Source organism: Epargyreus clarus, unplaced genomic scaffold (assembly GCF_041222505.1).
Source record: "Epargyreus clarus isolate Ecla_fem2 unplaced genomic scaffold, WU_Ecla_fem_2.2 ptg000010l, whole genome shotgun sequence".
Lineage (NCBI taxonomy): Eukaryota > Metazoa > Arthropoda > Insecta > Lepidoptera > Hesperiidae > Epargyreus > Epargyreus clarus.
Window position 1 is genome coordinate 8652030 of NW_027332218.1, and position 24486 is coordinate 8676515.

General features: G+C 35.6%; 2 protein-coding genes across 2 annotated transcripts; one reads left to right on the forward strand and one right to left on the reverse strand.

Annotated features, from left to right (window-relative positions):
• Positions 1–12510: 12510 nt before the first annotated feature.
• LOC140745212 (uncharacterized) lies at positions 12511–16150 on the reverse strand. The gene is made up of 4 exons (XM_073076948.1): positions 16032–16150; positions 15221–15303; positions 13385–13520; positions 12511–12632 (listed from the first exon to the last, which is right to left on the reverse strand). The coding sequence occupies exons 1-4, from the start codon at positions 16054–16056 to the stop codon at positions 12568–12570; spliced, it is 309 nt and encodes a 102-aa protein (XP_072933049.1). The 5' UTR covers positions 16057–16150; the 3' UTR covers positions 12511–12567.
• A 932-nt stretch (positions 16151–17082) lies between these two features.
• On the forward strand, positions 17083–19830 carry LOC140745236 (uncharacterized). The gene is made up of 4 exons (XM_073076970.1): positions 17083–17195; positions 18684–18751; positions 19297–19435; positions 19729–19830. The coding sequence occupies exons 1-4, from the start codon at positions 17171–17173 to the stop codon at positions 19773–19775; spliced, it is 279 nt and encodes a 92-aa protein (XP_072933071.1). The 5' UTR covers positions 17083–17170; the 3' UTR covers positions 19776–19830.
• Positions 19831–24486: the final 4656 nt, after the last annotated feature.

Consider the following 24486-nt stretch of genomic DNA (forward strand, 5'->3'; position numbering starts at 1 on the left):
ATTTTTCAAAAGAAAATTTTAATTTTATTTGTTTGATTGATATTTTGTATGGATATAGAGAAGGAGGTAAATACGCGGAGGCCGATTGTGCCTCTGTCTCGCTCGTTCCGCACTCTTGCTTGCACTTCAAGCCTTAAATGGAACGCCTCAGAGCGAGGTAACGCCGCATGAGTCACGTTTTTTGGTGCGTGCAGCTGGCTCCATCGAATTATCCTCACATGTAATAATATTAATAAGATATTTTTATGGTTTTACACATATACAATTTATTAATATGAGGCAGGCCTCTACTACAAAGAAAAAAAGGCTTTTAGTCAACGGACTATTGGTAATGACATTAGATCTTCATAGGACACTACTGAGCAACTCCTGGTTTCAATCTTTAAGTCATTGCCTTTCGGTGGACGGATGTGGATTCTGGCTGACTTATATATGAGGCGACTATAGTCTTTTTTATAATATAAGAGTAGCAGACGAGCATGCAGTCCACCTGATGGTAAGTGGCTACTGCCGCCCATGGACATATGTAATCAACCCCAGATAGGATTAGATATTCCTACCGGAGGTCGGCCACAGATGCGCCGCTACCCCTGAGGACTAAGCTAGAACGCCTCGGAAAACTCTGTCTCCCTTACCACACCCTTCAAACCGGAACACAGCAGCGCCTAACACTGCGGATATTAGGTAGGAATAGGTGTGCTTCAGACAGGTGTGACAATGCATGTCTGATAAGGCTTTAGGGAGAATCTTGAATTTTATACAGATGTCTATCGTAGCAGTGACCCCTAATCATTAGGACGGCGTGACCTTTCTGCTACTTAAATCTACATATTAGAAAAGATACTTCGCCGCCTTGAAATTGAATGAAGCCACAAATGGCTGATTTGTAAATTCTTTAATTAAATTCATAACAAATAAAAACATTTTTAGAGAAAATTTACGAATAAATAACTAATACTGCGTAATTGACATAATAAATAAATAATTATTTTTAAATATTTTAGGAACATTTTAGCACGGAGACGTGGCACTTTTTTACGCAACTATTTCAATTCTCAAAACTGGTTACATTTTCTTGGAGTGAGAGAATCTTTATGTAGTTTAAACTCCCTCGAATCGATATATTGCCCCATCTAAACCCTTAATTAATAGCCAGTGGGTTAACTTAGCGGTTAACTGTTACATGTACAGCTAACCATTGCAGTTAACGAAACAGATAACGCTAAATAATGACGTCTAGATGCTAGATGCTAACCTACCGTTAATTAGGATTACAAATGTTAAATTAGCTACAAAGTTATATCTACAACTTATAGGACATAGAAAGGCGTTTTTGTAGTAAAAGTGCATTCGAAAATATCACCAGGAACATGGACACTATATTAAATTTCAAATATAAAAAACATACAATCTATACTATAATAATAATAATATAAAGAGGAAAACTTTGTTTGTTTGTTTGGTTATAATGAATAGGCTCAAAAACTACTGGACCGATTTTAAAAATTCTTTCTCCATTCGAAAACTACATTATCCACGAGTAACATAGGCTGTATTTTATATGAAATATATTTGATAAATAGATTTTGAGGCGGTACAAGGTTTGCCGGGTCAGCTAGTTTAGTAAAAAAGGCTATGTAAAAGTCTTAGTAGTATACTTACATACGTTTTAACATTTATATAGGAAAATATATATTTACAAGCGACATAGATTACTTTTATCAAAAAGAAGATATTGTCACAAGAAAAGGAAATAAGGGAAGAGAACAACGGATACCTCCAATTATTTAAACTTAATTTAACAATTAAATAATAAAGTTCTATCTTACCTCCAGCACTTGTCGACCTCTTCAGCATGTATGCTCTCCTATGGAGGGAGATTATGTGGTAAATCAAGTCTTCTAAACTCGTCTACCGTTACAAAAGTTCCCTATGATAATCTCCAAAAACCATGCACGTTGTAAGAAACAACGCTGGCTGTTCAAATAAATAAAAAGCAATCCCCATATTTCATATTCACGTACACTAATTAAAGACAAAGCCCGTATAATTTGTATTAGAGGAGTGAGTTACGATGCCTTGCGGAATCTGCTAATAAAATAAATGAAGAGTCGATATTGAAATCAAACGCAAAACGGTACGGGAGAAAAATGAATAAGTAATTATTCTCAATTATGAACGATAATTACGACATTTTGTTTATTTACGTGCTTATGATTTTTTTCTTTTTGTAAATGTCTCGCTTAATAATAAAAGATAGAAGAGAGCATGTTATTGTAAAAGTACTTGCGAGGATTTTCAACTTAATCCTCAGAGGTAGAAACGCGTATGTAGCCAACCAAGCCAAGACTATTTAGGGTAATTTTATTTGGTGTTGATTACAAATACCCATTATTGGCAGAACCTAATTAGCATAAGGTGGACTGCATGCTCGTCTCCTACTTTTATATGACAAAAATACATTAATAGGTTGTATCTCGCTTACATTTTTGAGTTAAAAACATATTTTCTTTTATCAATAATTTTCCCGCAAAATCCGTGTTGTTTACAAGAATTCTCACTCATGTCTCTTTATTGTAGTTCTTATTCCGTTGATAAAAAGTGTAATTATTTTTATGTTGAACGCATTAAACAATAAATGGTAATATTTAAGTTACCGCCTTTGCTCGGTGGGCAATTGATTAGCCGGCATCCTTTGTGCGCCCGCGCCGACGCTCACAACAATTTGCTCGGGGCCGACCGCCCCAATTTTAATGGGCTTATAAAATTTATACTTAATGTATTTATCGTATGATAGGTTTAAGTGGACCTACCCTTTGTATTTCTTCCTTTATCCTTTCTTTCTCTTCATAATAATATCCTGCAGATTTGTCTGTAAATTGGTTAAAATAGTGGATAGTTTTAACTAAATATATAGTTTATAAATAAATAAATAAACTATTGTTTTATAATTATTATACTTAGAACGGAAAACCGGTGGCCGATGGGGTAAATGAGCTCTCGAATGGAGACCAATTCATGATCGACAGACGTAGTGTAAAAAGCCGTCCGGCTCCTTGGATCGACGACTTTAAAAAGACTGGTAGTGACTGAGTTATTTTAGCAAAAGAATGAATGTGGTGGCTCAGCTTGGGGAGGCCTGTGTCTAGCAGTGCAACGATAAAGGGTGATGTGATGATAATGATAAATCATAGTAAGCTTTATCGCTTCTTGACGGGCAAGATAATTAATATCAATTTTAACCTAAAATCAATTACTTGTTATTTCTTCTTTTGAGTCGTTTCTTCATTGCTGAATGTCGTGCCTGCTGTGGTGGTCTACTGTGCAGGTGTGCTGCAAATTTCGCTATAGTGCTCGGTCTTCTGCTTGGCTTAGGTATTCTGTGACAGACATCTTAGTTAAGTCCTTGATCTGGTCAGACCATCTTGTTGGCGATCTTCCTCGACGTCTTTTACCTTGTTATTTACCCGATCTTAATTTCATAGATAAAATCTAAATTCAGTCGCCTGTGAATCCGAGATTTACACCCACACACCCGATTTTTCTAAGAATAACTACTTGTTTTAACAGTAACATATGCGCCTTCCGTGTTGGTTTCCATTCATTTTCCTTCACCTTAAAAGAAAGTACCAACTATAATTCATATAAAATCGGTGAGGCGGTAATGGGTTGACGAAATAAAAATCCATATAATTCATACGGCATAAACGTAATATTGTTTTATTGCGCGCGCATTAGGCGCCCATGAGCGAGTTTACAGTGAAGAAGTGGGTTTGAACAAGGGGATGCGAGCTAAACAAATAGATGTACTTGAACACAGTATTAACAATAGTTTTATTTCGTTGGTTCCTAGCGAATCATCTTCAGGTAAATAAATGTATTCTAAAAGGTGGTAGAGACAATATGATTCGAGGAGGTCCCCCTGCCACAAGTGAAGGTGGTTGAACCCTTTGTGGTTCAACTCCGGCGGCACCACCGCCACATCTATTTCTGCCTCATAACGCGTTGAGCGCTGCTGTTATGAGGTTTAAAGGGTGTGGTAAGGGAAAAATACTTTTTGAAGCGTGCCAGCTTTGTCCTCAGGGGTAGCGGTGCATCTGTGACCGACCTCAGCTAGGAATATCTAATCCTATCTGAAGTTGATTATAGATGACCATGGGCGGCAGTAGCCACTTACCATCAGGTGGACTGCATGCGTGTGCAGGTGGACTGCATCCTATATTATAAAAAATATAGCTACAAGAAATATTGTTCTAAGGACGTCATACTGATATAGAAACAAGAACTGTGTAAATAGAAATTCCTCTAAATTTTTAATTCAGGCGATAATAAGGACATATAAATGTCAATTATCTCACTTATCTTATAAATAAGTGAAGTAAATAGTTTACCTATAGCCCGACAAAGTCAATATATATAATGTTATTAAATCTCATATTTATTATTATAGCAGTTCTGTTAATATTTTTTTAACTCATTCACGTATATTTGTGCTAAATTCTACGTCTTAGGTATTAATTAAATAACCACTTACTTAACGCGTAAGTAGGTGCGGGTTGTAAACAATATTATTTTTAAATATGTTAACCATACGTCAGATTCTTTGATTATTCCCATTCCCAGTAAATATACCCGAGTGAGAAAATATGTATGTATATTGTTGTCTATTATATTCATTTCCGTTGTTCTTTTTTCGAAATAATATTAAGACTGTATCTTAATATAGTCTTGTTTTCACGAAGATGCTACGAACATTGTATCAATAGTTAGTCCACTTAACCCTCAACTGGGTGAAATAAATAAGCCCGAGCTTTGTCAACTATCTAAAAATACGTATCATATTTACTACGATAGAGGTGATCTTCTGTATTTAACCCTGCGTCAGGTGCTACGAACATCAATCTATACACAATTAGCCCACTTAACCCCCAACTAGGCGAAATAAATAAGCCTGATTTTTATCAACTGGCTAAAAATACTTTTATATTTAGTACTTCGGATGTCCTTCTGTACTTAACCCTGCGTCAGGTGCTACAAACATTCTATCAACTACTAGGCGAAATAAATAAGCCCGAGCTTCATCGACTGGCTAGAAAACCGTTTCATGTTTAGTACTTAGGATGTCCTTCTGTACTTAACCCTGCGTCAGGTACTACGAACACTCCATCAACAATTATGACACTTAACATTCAATTGGGCAAAATAAATAAGCCCGAGCTTTTTGGCTAGTTTAAAATACATATCATATATAGTGCGCTGTATGTCCTTCTGTACTTAACCCTGCGTCAGGTGCTTCGAACATTCTATCAATAACAAACCCACATAACATTCAATTGGGCAAAATAAATAAACCCGAGCTTTTTGGCTAGTTTAAAATACATATCATATTTAGTGCACTGGATGTCCTTCTGTACTTAACCCTGCGTCAGGTGCTACGAACATTCTATCAACAATTAGCCCACTTAACCCACAACTAGGCGAGGTAAACAAACCCGGGCTTTGTCCACCGAGTTAGCGTGTACCGGCTAAGTGCTACCCGATCCTTGTTAACTTTTTAGGTTAACAAGGCGACCGCTGTTTGCACGCCCGGTATTGGTACAAGGAGCTAGCGCCTTGCTACTACTGGATGGTGCAAGTGATAAGAGTCTGTAACACTATATGGTCCAAGGGTTAAGAAAGATACATAATTACATATACTTAAATTTTCGCTTTAATATGTATATGTAACTAAGAAGTAATTAACTGTAATTAAGAAGAATTAAGAAGATTTGGGTACATAATTGATGTTTACTGGTCAACTCAACACATGCATAGGAAGGCTAACAGCAGTGTTCGTATAACGTGTTCTGATTTCGAGAATAAGTCAAAAACTTACAAGTGACTTCCATACTTGTGACATCCAGACTCAGAATTACTGACTGTCTTTTCCCCATAACGTGGGTTCACCCGCGTGCGAATTTCGTCCTATCGTATCGTAGACACTTTTCCTGTCATACCTTCCATGTTTACCGCTGATTACCGCGGATTAATTAACACATTTAGATGACAGACACACGCACGCAAACATAAACCCATGTGACAAGAAAACGATTTTCGATACTTATATTAATTCGTTCATTATTACATTATTTTGGTACCAGATTAATAAGATCTGAAAACGCTCTCAGTTTCTATCTTATTTTACAGATAGCACAAAAACAGCTATATACTTATTGATTTCATATATTTTACTTCAAATAGATTACTAGACATTACAAAAATGATTATTCTCAAAAATGTGTCCATTTCACAGCTCCATGTGAAATGTGTTATATTTTTCACAAGCTACCGTATGTTACAATTTTGACATAACCTTTCCATTTTGACACGTAAATAAATAAATATTTACAAAGACGTTCAGGTTATGAGGTGCGCTTTAAGGTACGTTTATAATATGGTTGATTGTCGGTGCTGAATATATGACTAGTGTTGCTTATTGTTGGCTCCCATCAGGTGGACCGACGATCTGGAGAAGACGGCAGGAAACCGCTGTATTCAAAGGGCACGGGACCGGTTGGAGTAGCGCCAATAAGGGGAGGCCTATGTCCAGCAGTGGACCTTAAAAGACTAATGGATGGATGGTTGCTTATTATTATTGATAATGTGATGAGCGTTTATTATTTGTCGTAATATTTATAGGTTCACAGATGTTATCATAATTATGTATTTTTATGCATATAGTTAATGTTATAAGAATAAATTATAAATTAAGTAACATGTTAGGATTTATAGTAGGAAAGCACAAAGGAAGACTTTGGGAGTCACTCACGCGCGACACATTAAAATATAGGACGATACCTTACACCCTGTAGAGTATCTCTATCATAATATACATTTTATGTCTGTTGGTTGGCTCAAACAAATTGTAAAATTGTAATTTTATACTAAATTTCTGTCGACAAATAAAAATCAACATTGAATGGTGGATTAGGGCAGTACGGCATATCAGTAAGTATATAACCGCACCTTCCGATATTTACCGACGGTAAGGCAAACGCGGGCGCGCCTTTGGCCTTTTTGTTACTACGTCAGAGTAAATATTTTAAGATCTAGTCCAAACTTCTACGTATTCCGTTCTAAATGGAACTATTCCTTAACTAAATCCGTTTTTACACGTGTCTTGAAATACGTAGCGAGATAAATAAATGTCTTATTTACTTGAGTTATGGATTTATTTACACGTAGGTGACAGACAGTCGTATTTTTATATTGTTAAATTAGCATTGTGTTGTTTTGATTTATATTTAGTGATATGTATTTTATTATTATTTCTAATATAACTGAATATAGTTCAATTGTACACTCGTATCGTCTATTGTAACGCTGTAATTCTAAATCTGCCATCTAGAGTAGCTTAAAGAACCATGATAGCCAAGCCTAAAGTTTTCCAGAGCCTACATCATCACCATCAGTGTGACATCGCGCTATTCAATTTTATGTACGAACAACTTTATGCAAATCGAAATTGACCGAAATTGCATGATTTCTTAATCATGCCGTACGAAACAAAATCGTTTCAAAGTCTTTCCCTTTTAACGATTTAATATATAGACAAGTAAATGTACGAGTAATTTTAAACATTTTGTACAAATAAATAAGCTGATAACATAAAATACTGTTACAAAACATCTCTTGTCCTAAGCCGATATACGGAGCTAGACAAAACTATTCTACCTTAAATCTACATAATTCTAATGGCAAACCACCAAGTTTATCTGCCAAGTTTTTTGGCCTCCTGAATATTTGGGTATTTTTAGATTTTACCATTAAGTAACAAAGTGTGCAACGTACATACTTATTCGAGGCCTTCCAACTTAGTCCTCCAACAAGAACTCCATCTGTTCATTTGAAGAGGTCCATGAGTGACAGTAGCCAATTTGCCATCAGGTGGACAACATACTCAACTAAAAAAAAAAAAACAAAAAAATACAACCGACTTCTATGTCACAAAGTAAAAAATAATTGAAATAAATGTTGGTTTAGTACATAGTTCTGAAGACGGCGCTCAATATATTTCGTTGGATAACGATGCAAACAGTGTGTCTAATATGACAAAATTATGTCACTTTTTTGAGAACTCTTCTTTGGGAAGTCGGTTAAAAAAACGAAAACATTGTTGAATCGAACTATTATGTTGTACCTCATTATTCAAAATATTAAGGCTTCACTACAACACAAATCTTTTTCAAACGACTACCATTCCTCCCAAGTTTGCAAATAGCTCATAAATCACAGCTCCTAACACGCGAACATGCAAACACGCACAAACGCAAACAGTCTCCGTTTGTAAACTTTCGTGTTTGATGTTCCAAACAAACATTCACTTGTAACATTCTCAGAAGGTGACATAAATAGAGCATTGTTGGAAATAGGTGTCCTAGAATTACGTGCAACTTGGCTCAAACAACCCACGCTAAGAAAATATATTTCGCACACAATTTGTAGTTGTTTTTATGTGTTACAGCAGCCATAGTATCGTCGCCTTACACATTACAACATTACAAAACATCCAGATTCTTCGTCGTCGTCAACTCATTACTGTCCCACTCCTGGGCACGGGTCTCCTCTCAAAAAGAAAAGTATTAGGTCATAGTCCACCGCGCTGGCCAAGTGCGAATTGGTAGACTTCACATACCTTTGAATTTTTTTTATATAATTCTCTCAGGTATGCAGGTTTTCTCACGATGTTTTGCTTTACCGTTTTAGCAAGTGATAATTAATTTGTAATTTTCACGTAATTTTGAAAAATCTGAGGTGCGTGCCTGGGATTTGAACCTCAGACCCCTCGTTCGAGAGGCCGAGTTTCTTAACCACTAGGCTATCACTGCTTTTATGTATGACATGTATGGTACTAAATACTACATTTAATACAGAAAACTTGTTTGTTAAAAAAAGGTACGATCTCATATATATCTAGAAACACTAAAGTATAGTAAATATATTCATAAGCACTTCTACGCCTCAGAACAGCAATTTTCTAAGTTAATTGGCGATATTAAACCCAGCAGTAAATCCTTGTAAACTTGTCGTAAACTTGGATGAATCTTTTATTTGCCGGATTAAAAGCTCCCTAAGAATTCTTATTTGCTGTATATTTATTGTAGTAGGTATCCATAATTGGTATTTTTGCGTCAACACTGTTAAATGAATTGCAATTTTTGGAGCATTCCAATAGTACTCGTAAAAAGTAAAATATCAAAAATAATTTAGTACTTATATTTAACTTTATGCCTGCTTAGTAAATCCCGTAATCTGAATATACCTTATACCTATTAACACTGCTATACGAACAAAATACATTTTTTTAATTAGCATGGACTAGACTTGGCATGGATTTTTAATGGATACAGGCATTTTTTGTAAACTCAGATCATGTATCTACTAGTAAAATTAAGTACACTAAGTTCCACGCAACAGATATTGTTTTCCTCTATAATATTAGAGCATAAGCCTATAAAACGAGATAAATCTGAACTCACAACACCCAATTTCTCGCAAGCGTCTTCATGTGATAGGCCGTGTACACAATGGTCAATTAACCGGGCGATAGCACTCTCACTGCACTCATTGTTCAGCTATCGGATAGCGGCTAATTGGACGTTGAGATGTTATGAAGGGAACCTTGGTATGAGCATTGGACCTACGAAATGAGTGATTAGGCTGATATTTTCCACGCGAAAGGTCTATTGTAACCATGAAAGAAGTAACTGAATGGACTGCTAATTTTATTTACTCTTATAGATAACTATATAGCTGACCCAGCAAACGTTGTATTGTCATATAAATGAAAAGGGGTATGAAAAATAGATAGTAGCCGATTCTCAGACCGACTGTATATGCATATAAAATTTGGTGAAAATTTGGTGATTGGGTTAGGATGATGATTTTTTTTATTTTATAGAAGAATCAGTCCATCCGTTCATAAGTGGCCACCGTCGCCATGGACACCTTTAATTAATCCCAGATAGACCCAGAGTCCTAACTGAGCTCGGCCACAGGTGCTTTGGTACCTCTGAACACTAATTAGCGTTTCTCATTCTAAATATCGCACTGTATATCTATATATATATATATCTATACTGTTCTGGTTTGAAGGGCCATACCCTCCAAACCAGAACAGTTTTGCTGTTATAAGGCAAAAACAGTGGTTTTGTAGCTAAAAAAGGTTTCTACTATCTTCAACTGATCCCATAAAAATGACACATTTTTCTGTAACTTTAAAAAACTACCAACGATCTACAATACTAGTTTAGTTTTGTAATATTACGAGATGCACTTGTAAGCGGAAACGCGGCGACTCAGCACGCGCTCGTGTTTGCGCAACGACCTTTGATATGTTCCTGTTTATTTGGACTATACTTCTTAAGCATTATACAGGGTGATTCTAAAATAAATTGAGATTTTATTTATATAAGAGCAACCTTTTGAGTTTTTTTTATAAGAGTATGTATTCGACTTCATGATAAGTAGTCACTGGAACCAACTGTACATAGAACAGGGTGTCTACCTGAAGCTAATCACAGATGTATTGTCACTCCTAAGATCAAAGATGGTCGCCTTATGTAAGTCAGCCAACATCCACATCCTTCGAACGAAAGGCTAGATTTCTCCTTGCTAGGAATATCCCGATGGTATTCTGGTCAAAAGTATGGTTATACCACTTCTCAAAATATTCGCGTACTATCATAAATGCAAAGAAAGGTCAGCTATTTTATAGCTACACATTTGCAAATTATTAAACATTACCCAGCCGGGAATTGAACCTGGTACTCTCTTCAATAAATGTAACATACTAAACTCTCAAATAAATTTAATTAATCCCCATAATACACTGCCGTAAATTAACTTGTCAGTCATAAACGAATTATAATGTCAGCATCAATTATTGTCTATGCTTACATTCATATGTAAGTACATTTTTGTATATAAAAATGATTTGTCAGCAAGTTTTTAGAGGTACGAAAATAGCTTTATGCGCCCAGCGATCTCTTATTCAGAACTGCTGCAGTGAAGTTCCGCATTTTCAGCAATCAGCCGAAAAATGGGTCAGCGTTAATCAATATTCATGTTTACATAGAATAACGTGTGAATATATCGGTGTACAAAGTGTATGCTATACTAAGTGCTAGCACGCACAATTATTGACAATAAATTAGCACCATCATACTCGTAGCTAGATTAACAGCTTCTGCTTGTGAGATACAAAATAGTTCTTAGGGTTTTAAAATTTATCTATAATAAATGGATATCGAACGTTCTGATTTAAGGAGGTAAGTACTTTTCGGCTGAAGATGAATGTCACTTGCGACATGGCGGTCATCATAGGCTATGTCGCTTCCTGTGCCCGGGATAAGGGTGCATCTAAAGAAGATCTCTAAACGAAGGGTTCTTTCTTACTTGGACGTCTACGTCAGATAATAATCATTTACCGTTTGGTGAGCTGTTAGCTTGCTTACTGCTTCTGCTAACCAGAGCAATTGTTATAAAAGCAAAACAATCTACGACTTAATAACGTGTCACCTCCAAACCTACAGTTAGACGAATCTAACGACACTTCAAATTTAAAATCTGTCAACCCGTCTGTGCCTACAGGCCTACATGGTGCCAAAGAAAGAACCATACATATTCAAATTGCATTACCTTTCGAAATCGAAAACAATAAAGTTTTTTTAGCATCAGCCTGTATACAAAATATTTGGACAGATGCGCCTGCGCACCCGCCGCACCTATTACCAAGTACTCGATAATGCAGCTAGACGTAAACCGCCGAAATGCGACCAACAGTGGCCAGGTGACACCACTCTTTACAAAGACACGCTAAACGGACCAGTTGCCGGTATTAGAATTAGATGGCCTATGATGACGTTGGGAGTATGCAGGTACGGGTTTGACATTCCGTGGAGGTATTTGGAGTATTTCTTTTGTGATTACGTAGGTTTTGTTTTTATGATATAAGAGTAGCAGATGAGCATGCACCTGATGGTAAGTCGCTACTACCGCCCTCCATCTGTAATCAACCCCATAAGATTGGATTCTTACATAAGGTCGCCCACAAATGCGCCGCAACTCCTGAGGACTAAGCTCGCTTGCCTCGCTTAAGTATGTCTCCGTTAGACTCCGTCAAACCAGAACACAACAGCGTTTAACACTGCTGTTATTAGGCAGAAATATTTTGCAGCATATTAGTTAGTTATCATACAGATCCTACAGGTTAAGACCAGGTACCTAAAATAACAAAATATGTTTATTAAACGTGTCTCATATAATTTTTTTCGTACTAGAAAGAGGAACTGGGGACATTAGTGTATAGAAATTTAAATATGTCTTTTTTTCATAAATAAATATAATAATTAGTTATCCTGTTTATTATACGAAGATAGGCATATATTCAGTGCCTTAAAAGGCTGATGCATGGATGTATTGAAAGACTCACTGTAAAGTACACAGGGAATTAAAAAGATATAAATAGCATATTTTGAAAATACCTTTAATGTTTTCAAATGTGTATGTACCGAGTAACTTATAATATTATTCCATTCTTTCAGCAGCTGCCGCTTCGTACTTGCACACCTCCATTTTGACGTGTCGATATTCTATAGAAATGAATTACAAATAATCAATAATTAATAAGTAATTCGCTAGACATTACATTTACTTTAAGAAGAAGAAGAAAATCGTCTACTTTATATTTTCTCCTCTATTTCTAGTATTTGGCATAGAAATGTTAGGAGTTTTTGTTTATGAAAATAAAATAGCAAACAAGCAAGTCCACCGATTATAAGTGGCTTTTGCCGCCCAAGATCTGTAATCCACCCCGGATAAGTACCCTTACCATGAGTTTTCAAAACATTCCACAATTTCACGTTACGTTTACTCAATCCAATATTCTGTTCCGTTTGCTTCAGTAGACTGAGTAAACAATAAATAAGTGCTCAAGTCTTTCTGTCTGCCTCGATGTTCGCAAAAAAGAGAGACAAAACAAAAAGCGCCATTTAGTCAATTTAGACATTTACTTACTTTAGACGTTACTGACACTATAGTTCTGATACAATCCGCTAGGGGCGCTGATTGGAAATTGTATGTGCAAATACGTAAACAAATACGAAAACAGTAATATTTGTCAAAACGTAAAAACTCATGGTAACGGTAAAAATTAGATCCCTACCAGAAGTCGTCCACAGATGCATTGTTATACCTGAGAACAAAGTTGCAAAGTCTTCTTAAAGGTGCGGCGGTGGAGCCTCCTGAGTCAATGAGTTCTACCACCTTCAGAATGAATAATTTTGGCCTCTCTTATTGGACGCTTTATTTTACATATATATTTAGTTACGATTAGGATACCTACGTTTTTTCTCGTCGCAATTGTACTCATACAAGTCACAGTTGTCATTAAACATTCGAGTGATGCCGAGAGAGTCCTGTCCGCATATCGCTACGAAGTCGTGCTGACACTGGTCGGCCATTTTGCAGAAATTAATCACCTGTGAAATTATAAACAGTAAAATAATAAAATACAGCAATGATAGCCTTCTGGTTAGAATTTCGGCCTCTAAAACCAGCGGTTCAAGGTTTGAATCCAAAACACGGTGATATTTTCCAGATTTCATATTAGCACTTGCTTAAAGTAAGCGTGATGTACTAAGCCGCACTTGGCCAGCGCGGTGGTAAGCGCCTGTCACTCTGAGAGAAGACCCGTGCCCAGGCATAGGACTGTGTTGGGTTGACGACATAACATGAAATGTCGCAAATTGTCTTTACACGAGTCTATTCTACCATTTTTATCGATAAAACCTTCCGTAAAAACCTAGATAGTATAACCAATAATTTTACTATGCCTTTTAAGGCTAAAACAATGTTTTTAATGTACATAACGTAAACACACCTTTTTATAATATAGGAGTAGCAGACGAGCATGCAATCCACGTGATGGTAAGTGGCTACTGCCGCCCATGGATATATGTAATCAACCCCAGATAGGATTAGATATTCCTACCTGAGGTCAGCCACAGATGCGCCGTTATCCTTGAGGACTAAGCTGGAACGCCTCAGTTAAGTATGTCCCTACCCTACCCTACCACACCCTTCAAAACGGAACTAAGCAACGCCAGACACTGCTGTTATTAGGCAGAAATAAACTACTACCTACTTACTATGTACATACTTTACATACATTTCCTGAATACATGATATGTGGAATGTTACATAGAAGAAACAAACAAACAAACAAACAAAAGAATAAATATCAATAAAGAACTGAATGTTATATTTATTTTATTAAGGAAGTAAGGATAAGGAAGCAAGAATTTGTTCTAAGAGACAGAAAATAAAGATGAACTTAATAAATACGGATAGATATAATTTATTAACGCGTTTGAATATTAACATCTAAGTAAACGTTTATTTATGCTTATTAATTAATAAGCGGATTGAATAGATGATGCAATTAATTCAGATAATTAAGGAGTCATTAAAAATGTCGTTAATATCAGCGTATTTTATTATGGGTGGGTGGCACCGTAGGCCCGTTTAAAGTTGCGTTTAGTTTGCGTAAAGTTTTGAAGGTGGTAGAACCCTTTGTGGTTCGACACCGGTGGCACCACCGCCACACCTATTTCTGCCTCATAGCAGCAGTGTTAAACGCTGCTGTTCTGGTTTGAAGTGTGTGGCAAGGGAGACATATTTTGCTGAGGCGTTCCAGCTTAGTCCTCAGAAGTAGCGGCGCATCTGTGGCCGACCTCAGGTAGGAATATCTAATCCTATCTGGGGTTGATTACAGATGTCCATGGGCGGCAGTACCCACTTACCATCAGGTGGACTGCATGCTCGTCTGCTACTCCTAGATTATTATAAAAAAAATATATATAACAGAACTTTGACTATAGGGAATAAAACAATACTGTGTTTCGTTAATCTATTTGTCATTAACATCGTTTGTGTCACTGTCAACATCAACGTTGACACATAGAAGTTGACAAAAATAATAATTTTAAACGACCGATATCGATCGGTTATTTTGAAGTGTTAGTTATCATGTAATTTCAATCTTAACTAAAAAGGTGCAAGTAGTACATTTTTAACCATGGATTTGACGGTTGGTTTGGCTTTTGTTAACATCAAAATATGGTGCAACCCGCAGGAAATGTCTAAAGAATGGTAGTATATTGTATAATTAACGTCTTACCGGTTCTAATGGAAAGAAGTAATCTTCAGCCTCTATTTCAACATGGGTCCAAACCTCTTCGGCGAACCCTAGGATTATTAAACCTGAAATCAAAAATTGTACTTTTAACCAAAAATTTGGCTTAAATTTGAATAAACAGGCTGGCCTTTCCTTAATACATATAGTACTAACATATTTGCTCATTTATATAAAACTAGCTGACCCGGCGTTGTGTTACCATATAAATAAAAAAATGTTAAGGGTGAACAACCCTTATCACTTAGGGGTATGAAAAATAGATAGTAACCGATTCTCAGACCTACTCAATATGCATATAAAATTTGGTGAAAATCGGTAAAGCCGTTTCGGAGGAGTACGGAAACTAACATTGTGACACGAGAATTTTATATATAAGATTATCATTAATATTCAAAGACTACCTTATGAAACTATATTGATGCATTAAGGTCAAGATATACTTAAAACAATGAGATTCTATTCTACAGTATGAAAATAAGATGTTAATTTTAAAATGTCTAAACATTTTAATTTATCAGATTCAACTTCAATGTATTCAACACATAAAATATGTATTTGAGCTACAACATAGTATAATATAGTTCAGATTTCAGATCTAACAAATTACATATTAATAATCCCTATACGTTCCATTAAAAAAAATATTGATGACTATTTAAAGAATGTAATTCTGTCGTTTGATTTCTAAGTATCAATGCCAATGAAATTGAAAAATTTAATCATTTTTTTACAATTATTATTTTCCCATGATAAAACTATAATTTAATAAAACATATTATTAAAGAAAACTTACTAGAAAAAAGCCTCCTAAACAACATTGTACAATACAGCACGAGTGACCTATTCGCGGCTTAACTATGTTCTAATTTAACTGTGAAACTGTTGACATTCTAAAACAATAACTCTAACAACAGGATATTATAACATAACAAACGCCTTATCATGAAAACTATGTGGAACATCAATAGAGCATGCAGGTGTGGGAAACATTTGGAGTAAATTTAATTAAGATAATTACTTAAATTATATTTGGGTCATATATCATTTCTTTTCGTTTCTATATGGTTTTTCAATTGCATATCGTGTCTCGTCGGCGTTTATTCTCTAAGAGCGTTTAGAGACAACTAAGGGCGGTTACACACGGTTACATTTTGAGTCGACTTTGTGGTGCATTTCGTGAATATGGGTTTGCATCGCAACTAACGCGCGTCAGTTTTCAGCGACAAAGGTTGGCGCGATGTGCTTCGCGACAGCATCGCGACTGTATCGTGTTTGTTGCCATTGTATTGAATCCTTAAAAAAATTGCCGTGTATGCTAAATTATGGGATGAGTGATATTCCTCCTATAAAGTTATTACAGTCATTAGCACACGCTGTGTGTGCTGGTGACTGTAAATAACTATGGAAGCAACAAGGCAACTACAGAAAATATCTCTCTACTTTTTAGGTATTATCCTATGACCATGTTTCCGTATGAAACGTATTAAATACCTACCAAAAATTATCATAGTTTATAATTGACCTTTTCACAAAATAGTAACAGCTGACATGCGACATTTATAACGAAGGAAATATCTTCCATTTCGGTATAAAAGGTAACGTAACTTTCTCTCTGTCAACTATATTCGTGTACGATACGTGTAACAAATTCAAAAGCTCCCTGAATTCCACATACAGACAAACACAAAACACAATAATTCAATAATCACGGAAAATGTGATATTCATTCATCATTATCATTAAACACAACATATACGTATACATTTTAAAGACTTACAAACTCGATTAATATCAATGACCCGTTTATTACCTCAATTAATATTCGTAGTGGCGCGTTACTGCTTGTTTTAACAACGTTTTAGCTAACCACAACAGCCGTGGTGGGTAATTGCCATCGGATATTATCGAATGTAGCATCAACACTCAATCAGGATGCGGTTTGCGTTTATAATTAACTGTGAGTAACGATTAATATATAGCGAAGTGGCGTAGGTATAACGCTGAGACTAATTTGCTGCTTATAAATATCTTTTTCATTAGTTTTGATGGCTTAAAGATACAACCATAATCAAATCAAATCAAATCAATTTTTTTTTATTCAAAATAGGTTCTTTACAGAGCACTTTTTGAATGTCAAACTACCACCACTTCACAAGGTGTTTCGTTATGGAGAAGAAGCGGCGAAAAAAACTCCATAACACACATCTTTTAAAAAAAAATGGATTTTACAATGTTAAACTTAACCTAATGGTACATGTGGAGCTGGAACTAGTTTAATCACTTAGTTTATAGTACGCTTTTTTACATAGCGTTTGTTTAACGACATGTTTGAACTTTTTTTCTGTGAGATTCAAAACCACCATACCATAGTTATGCCTATTTCTGCCTCATAATAGCAGCGTTAAGCGCAGCTGTGTTCTGGTTTGAAGGGAGACATAGTTTTCCGAGGCGTTCCACCTTAATCCTCAAGGGTAGCGACGCATCTGTGGCCGACCTCAAGTAGGAATATCTAATCCAACTGAGGTTGATTACGGATGTCCATGAGTGGCAGTAACCACTTACAATTAGGTGGAGGCGATCATTTTAGTCCTCAGAAGTGGTAGTATCGCTGTTTTATAGAGAGTTGATTACAGATACCCACAAACCCAAAACATAGAACATAATCAGAGTTTTAATATCTTTAAAAAAAATGGCAGCGTTTTATGTCATAAGGGCAAAAAACTGCTGAATTCTGGTTTGTGTAGTGATCGAAGAACTTAAGGTACTTTAGGTGAACTTTAGGTAGGATTAGAATCCTATTTGACTGCTTGCGTTCACATAATTGCTTTCTACTCATGTACAAGGAAAATATATTACTTAAATACGTCTAATCTCTCCCAAAAATCTAATAAAATAATTCATTTTCTTTCCCAAATCTGAAAACCCAAACTTGATATCTCGTTAAGCAACAAAACCGTTCATTACGAAAAGCTACAGCTATTTATGCTTAGTTATTTATGACAAAGTACTTCAAAGCCTATGAATATTAATTACGCCACTTTCTTAATTAAAAGCAGCTCAATTTAAATTAGCATACACTGACAGACGATATCGTGCCGCGTTCTATAAATTATAATAAATCGAAATCTAACAATTTATTTATAAATGCGACGGCTGTGAACGTTATTCACAAAATGTGTAATTATTACGTAACTATGTAATAATCAATTATTTTTTAATAATTTATCTAATATCATAATTAAATTTTAGACTTATTTTATCGCGGAATTGAGACATTTTAATTTGTAACGGGTACTCACGATATGCGGATTTTTGACGATTTTTTTTAAATTTAATGTCAAAATTAAATTTACTTAAGTAAATCAAATGCAGGGAAATACGCAGCTCTACACAAGAAGGTATGATCAAAGTATCATTTAAATAAGTTTTTTTTTTAATATTTCAGACATGTTGTGGTTGTGCCTCATTTCGCCAGTACGCAGCCATCTTCCTGATTATGCGTCAACACCATCGGTAATACTCTAATTTATGCTTCTAACAACGAAACGTGACGGCACCAGCACTACATTGGCGTAGACAGCACGACACCGTCAACTCAACAATCAACAACCCATTACTGTCCCACTGCTGGGCACGGATCTCCTCCCAGAATAAGAAGGATTAGGTCATAGTTCACCGCGCTGGCCAAGTGGGAATTGATAGAGTTCACATACTTTTGATTTTTTTTTCTAACACGACGACACGACACACGACACCGAGAGCTATTGTTTAGGTTTGTTTTTGATCAAATGCTATAGTTTTGACTCTCACTTTATTAACTTAATTATTTAACTTTTTTTATTTTTTATTAAGTGAAGCGCTCTTTGATATCGTAGTCGTCACCGCGCCGTGCCCGTGTCGTCCCAATTAAGATTAGCCCATTACTTACTTGTTACGTATATAGAGTTAATATTAACACTACGGTTTTTAATGAAATACCACAAAATATCTACAAAATACCATCTGCAAAATGTCGTTGTAATATTATAATTTCCTGATCTTTAAAATGTTATTTACAGAACAAAGTCGACCAATTCTGCCTTCTGGCTCAAACGTGTATCCACGACACTATACCCATTTGTGGCAAAATGGGTGACGAGAAAAGGACTTTCCTGGACCTTTGCGACATGTTGGAGTATGCCTGTGATACCAATCAGAGTAAAATGATTTCTTTATTTTTAACTATATCTGCCAACAATCTATAGCCGACCCCAGATGCGTTGCTACCCCTAATAACTAAGTTTGCCTTATTATTAGTTCATAATATATATATATATATATATATATATAATATATATATATATATATATATATGTGTGTGTGTATATATGTATATATATATGTGTGTAACTGAAATGGTTTTTTGAAAAGATTTCGAAAAAACATGACGTTAAGAAATGCTTGTTTATAAAAAAAAAAAACTTTTTAATATTTATTTATTTTGTTTACAGTTTACACACACGTTGATGATATGAAAGGATGTCCCCAATTTCAGTAGAAGTTTCATCACAACGAAAACGAACATTTTTGTACTATTATTTCGATTATATTATTATTTCATCTTCATAATTATACAGTACGTAAGATATTCTACTTTTTAATTAAAATTCCTCCAGTTCATATAAAATTGTAAATTAATATTTTTGCATGAACCCCAATCTCAATCGGTATAGTTTTTTTTTTAATGTAGAAATGACAAACATGCATTACTAGACCTTCGTTGTAGAACACCTTGAATAAGTATCGCCCTTACCACGCCCTTCAAACTGAAACACAGCAGGTTAACACTGCTGTTATTAGAAATAGGTGTGACGGTAGCTCCTCGGGAGTCGAACCACAAAGGTACAACCTTCAAATTACTTTAATTTCCTTAATATTATTACATTTTTACATGCAGTCTTTTATTAATACAGACAAGAAAGGTTCATAAAAAACATAACACAATTTTAAAAAAACTCTTACAAATGAGTGTACTTTATTATCTTACCCGAAGAGGCAAGTACTGATGCGCAGACGCAACTTTTTACACAAAAAGAATCTTTACTTAAATATGTGTTTAAGTACCATTACGGTAATGTGCTCCAGTCTGACCCGAGATTACTGAGCGAGACGACATGATACACGACTGTTGTAGAGTGAAAGAGATGGCAGGTCCTGAAGGTTGAACGAGTAACAGGTTAGGGCAGACGGGTAAGGTTCGATCCACATATACCACGCTACATTTCAGCTTAGTTCTCTCCAATAAAGGTAATGCTGAGTCATTAATCTGGTGTAGTCCGCGCCAAACTGCTCGTCCGCTCTGAAGTTGTTTCGAGCAGGTGTAGTCATACAAATTGCTATGGCGACGCGATTCGTTTCTACGAGTATATTCAGAGCGGACTAGCAGTTTTCCGCGGACTATAATATGTTTTAGTTACCTTTTATAACATTGAAATATCAAACATCCACCTGATGGTAATGGCCTGCCGACCATGGACACCTTTTTAATCGACTCCAGATGGGATTAGATATCTACCTGAGGTAAAAACCCTAGAAACCTGAACCCTAGAAAAAAGGTGTGGCGGTATAGTCCACCTAAAAGTGCTGGTCCGTTCTGAATATAGAATTGAATAGAGTCGCCATAGCAAATTGTGTGACTACTGCTCGCAACAACTTCAGAGCGAACTAGCAGTTTGGCGATAACTTTACCTAAGTACGTCTACCTCCTATACAAGTTCACCTCTTTAACTTAGTACAAGTAAATTACTTAGATATAGTACTTTTAACTTAACTTTAGTTCACTTTCTATTCGATAGTAAAAACATTTGTTCAATAGATAAGGAAAACACCTTTATTTACTAAATATTACACCTCTAAAATCTGTTTAAATTATTTTCTTTCGTAATTATTAAATCTGCAAAAATTTCACAATCATCATTTATTATTTCAATACGTTTTGCTCTAGAAATAGTAGATTTCCGTGCAAACAAACAATTACAGTCTTAAATTATCTTTTTCGTATAGAATAGTCGAAATCTATTATGTTTTTGTATGTCTAGTCTAATCTTAAATTTAACCAATTAGTAGATTCGATACCAATTTGTCAACCACTTTTTATATGAACTTTGATCTGTCTTTTAAGCAATATTAGTTAATATACAATTATGATCAATGCATTCCAATTTAGTTCTAAGTGGCAAATAAAGCATTTGTGGTCTTCCTCAGATGGGAATTCGATCTCGGGCTTCATTATAGATGCCCATTGCCCATGACCAGGCGGTACCGCTTACCATCAGGTTGACGGCATGTTCGTTATCTTTTTTTTAAATAAGACTAGCCGAAAAGTAAGCAGTCCACCTGATGACAAGTGGCTACTGCCGCCCATGGACATCTGCCATCAACCCCAGATAAGATTATATTCCTACCTGAGATCAGCCACAGATACGCCGCTAACTCTCAAGACTACACTGGAATACCTCAAGAAAGCACCCTTACACCTTTCAAACCACAACACAGCAGCCCTTAACACTGCTGTTTAAGCAGAAATAGGTGTAGCGGTGTTGTCGCCGGGGTCTACCACAGGGTTTCTACACCTTTATACTTTTATAATAGAAAAAGCAAAAATTGGCACGAAGGCAAAAATATAACCAACGAATTTAACCAAGATTTGAGTGTGGAACGAACTTTACTATACCGAATGCACAGAGCATTCTGGACGCATCTTTATACGGTGGTTACGACAAAATAAGCGCAGATTAAACTGCGCTTAAGCAGTTAAGATTAGCATAGTACATTGATATAATGGTAGATTGGTAAATGTTGATGCTAATAAAGTAGGCGTATTGCGATCATCTAGGAACGCTGAGATGAAGGATAAGATTTAGATTTTGTGGTCCTTAATCAATAAGGGTAGAACGTTTCGTGTGTCCACGGCAGCTCTACAGCTAAACCTTTTTTTGGTTTGAGAACTTCTCGAAGTATTCAAAAATCAAAGATTGTTTTGCCAATTTTATTTTGAAATGATTTCAAATGAATTTTAAATTAGACCGTTAGCATATTTTCAAAACATGTGATATATATATATATATGTATACATGTAGTGATAGCCTAATTGTTAGATGTTGTGCCTTTCGATCGGAAAGCTCGAGGTTCGAATCCTAGGCATGTGCGTCTGATTTTTCAAAATTATGTGCTATTATAAATTAATTATCACTTACTTAAACAGTAAAGGAAAACGCTGTGACGCTACACGTCTAAGGATCTTTTTAAAAAGGTTCTCAAGGGTGTGTAAACTCTACTAATATGCAATTGGACAGCACGGTGGCCTAACTGGCAATTTGATCTATTTTTACACGCTTTATATTAGCTTCACTTGTATGTTTGTCAGTGAGTAACTCCGTTTTTCAGTAGAAAGAGATCAACATACATCCTTATCTTACCCTGCATGTATGAAAGAATGAAATAGAAAAAGCGTGTTTTTTAGTTTTTTGAACTATATTTATTCACAGTTATAATATATTTGTAATTAACATATTTTTCTACGATAATCTAAGTTTATAACAAACATTAAATAGGTCTCATAATAAATAAACAAATCCCCAAACCTCCCCAAAACAGCCGTAACCGGTCGCCGCACAGCCCATACTCCGTGAGAAAGGTACAATTTGAACAAGCCATAATTAGCGAGTGCATTAAATCACGGTGCACGGCCGCCCGCGATTCCGTCGATTAGCCCCGAGGTCACGGTTAGGACAGGTGGATTGGTGGGGTCAAGGACATAAGGATTAAAGGATCTTTACTGTCCCATCGCTGAACAGATGTCAAAATCAAAGTAGTTTATTTCATACAACGCTAAGTGCGAAGTGCGAAGAAAAGATTATTGCTTTGGACTATGAAAATCTATAATATACTAGCTGACCCGGCAAACGTTGTGTTGCCATATAAATAAAAAAAATGTTAAGAGTGAACAACCCTTATAACTTAGGGGTATGAAAAATAGATAGTAGCCGATTCTCAGACCTACTGAATATGCATATAAAATTTAGTGAAAATCGGTGAAGCCGTTTCGAAGGAGTACGGTAACTAACATTGTGACACGAGAATTTTAAATATGTATAAGATGATGATCTATAAGTATGAAAATATGAAAATCTATAAGAACCTAAATATACAGGGAACTTAAGCAAATGACTTGATGGTATTCACCATGGCATATGGTATAAATGTACAGAGTACAGAGCACAAGTCATTATTGCCCAACTGAAAATACTATTGAAGTCTCAGACAGAGATCGGCATCTGAAATGCCTCGTATAAGTATTTGTCCATTATCACACCCTCCAAACCAGAACACAGCAGTGCTTCATATTACTGTAACAAGCAAACAGATGTGGCGTTTTGACCTTAGTCGAACCACTAGATATACCACTTTCATACTATTGATATAAAAATATAGATACTGTTTTATGTTTACACAAAAATTAACATTAAAAATCGAGTCAGGTAAACAGGAACGGACTCCGAGACCGACAATCGAGCCATCTGCCCACCACGCCTCCGACCCCACGAGCTGTAGGGCTGAAGTTAGCGGTTCCGCCCATCGTACAACCTTGGTTTCAATCCGCATTATTCTTGATGAATCAAACGAATAATTTAATCTTACATTATAACTTCATAACATTTTACTTATAAAAAAATTACAAACCTTTTGTTACTTTGTTAAGAAACTTACATGTGTATCTAATTGGATTAGAAGCATTTACTTTTCTATAAAAAATGAATTCAAAATGGTTGTCTGTATAAAGTATATGCTTTTTTCACTATAGCTAAATCATAAATGAACGTAACAGAGTTCTAATCTCATCGTTCTGATTTCTGCCGGGCCGGGAATAAACACTACATACTTAATTTTTTTTTTCAAAAATTATTTATTTCTTTCTTAATAAATAATCGATCTATCACAATCATATTTATTTTGACTATATGTGGCTGGTTATACTCGTAATTATGTTTATACGCGTTTTATTCGTTTATATGGTACTAGCTGACCGGGTAAACGTTGTGTTGCCGTATAAATAAAAAAAATGTTAAGGGTTAACAACCCTTATTACTTAAGGGTATGAAAAATAGATAGTAGCCGATTCTCAGATCTACTGAACATGCATACAAAATTTGGTGAAAATCGGTAAAACCGTTTCGGAGGAGTACGGTAACTAACATTGTGACACGAGA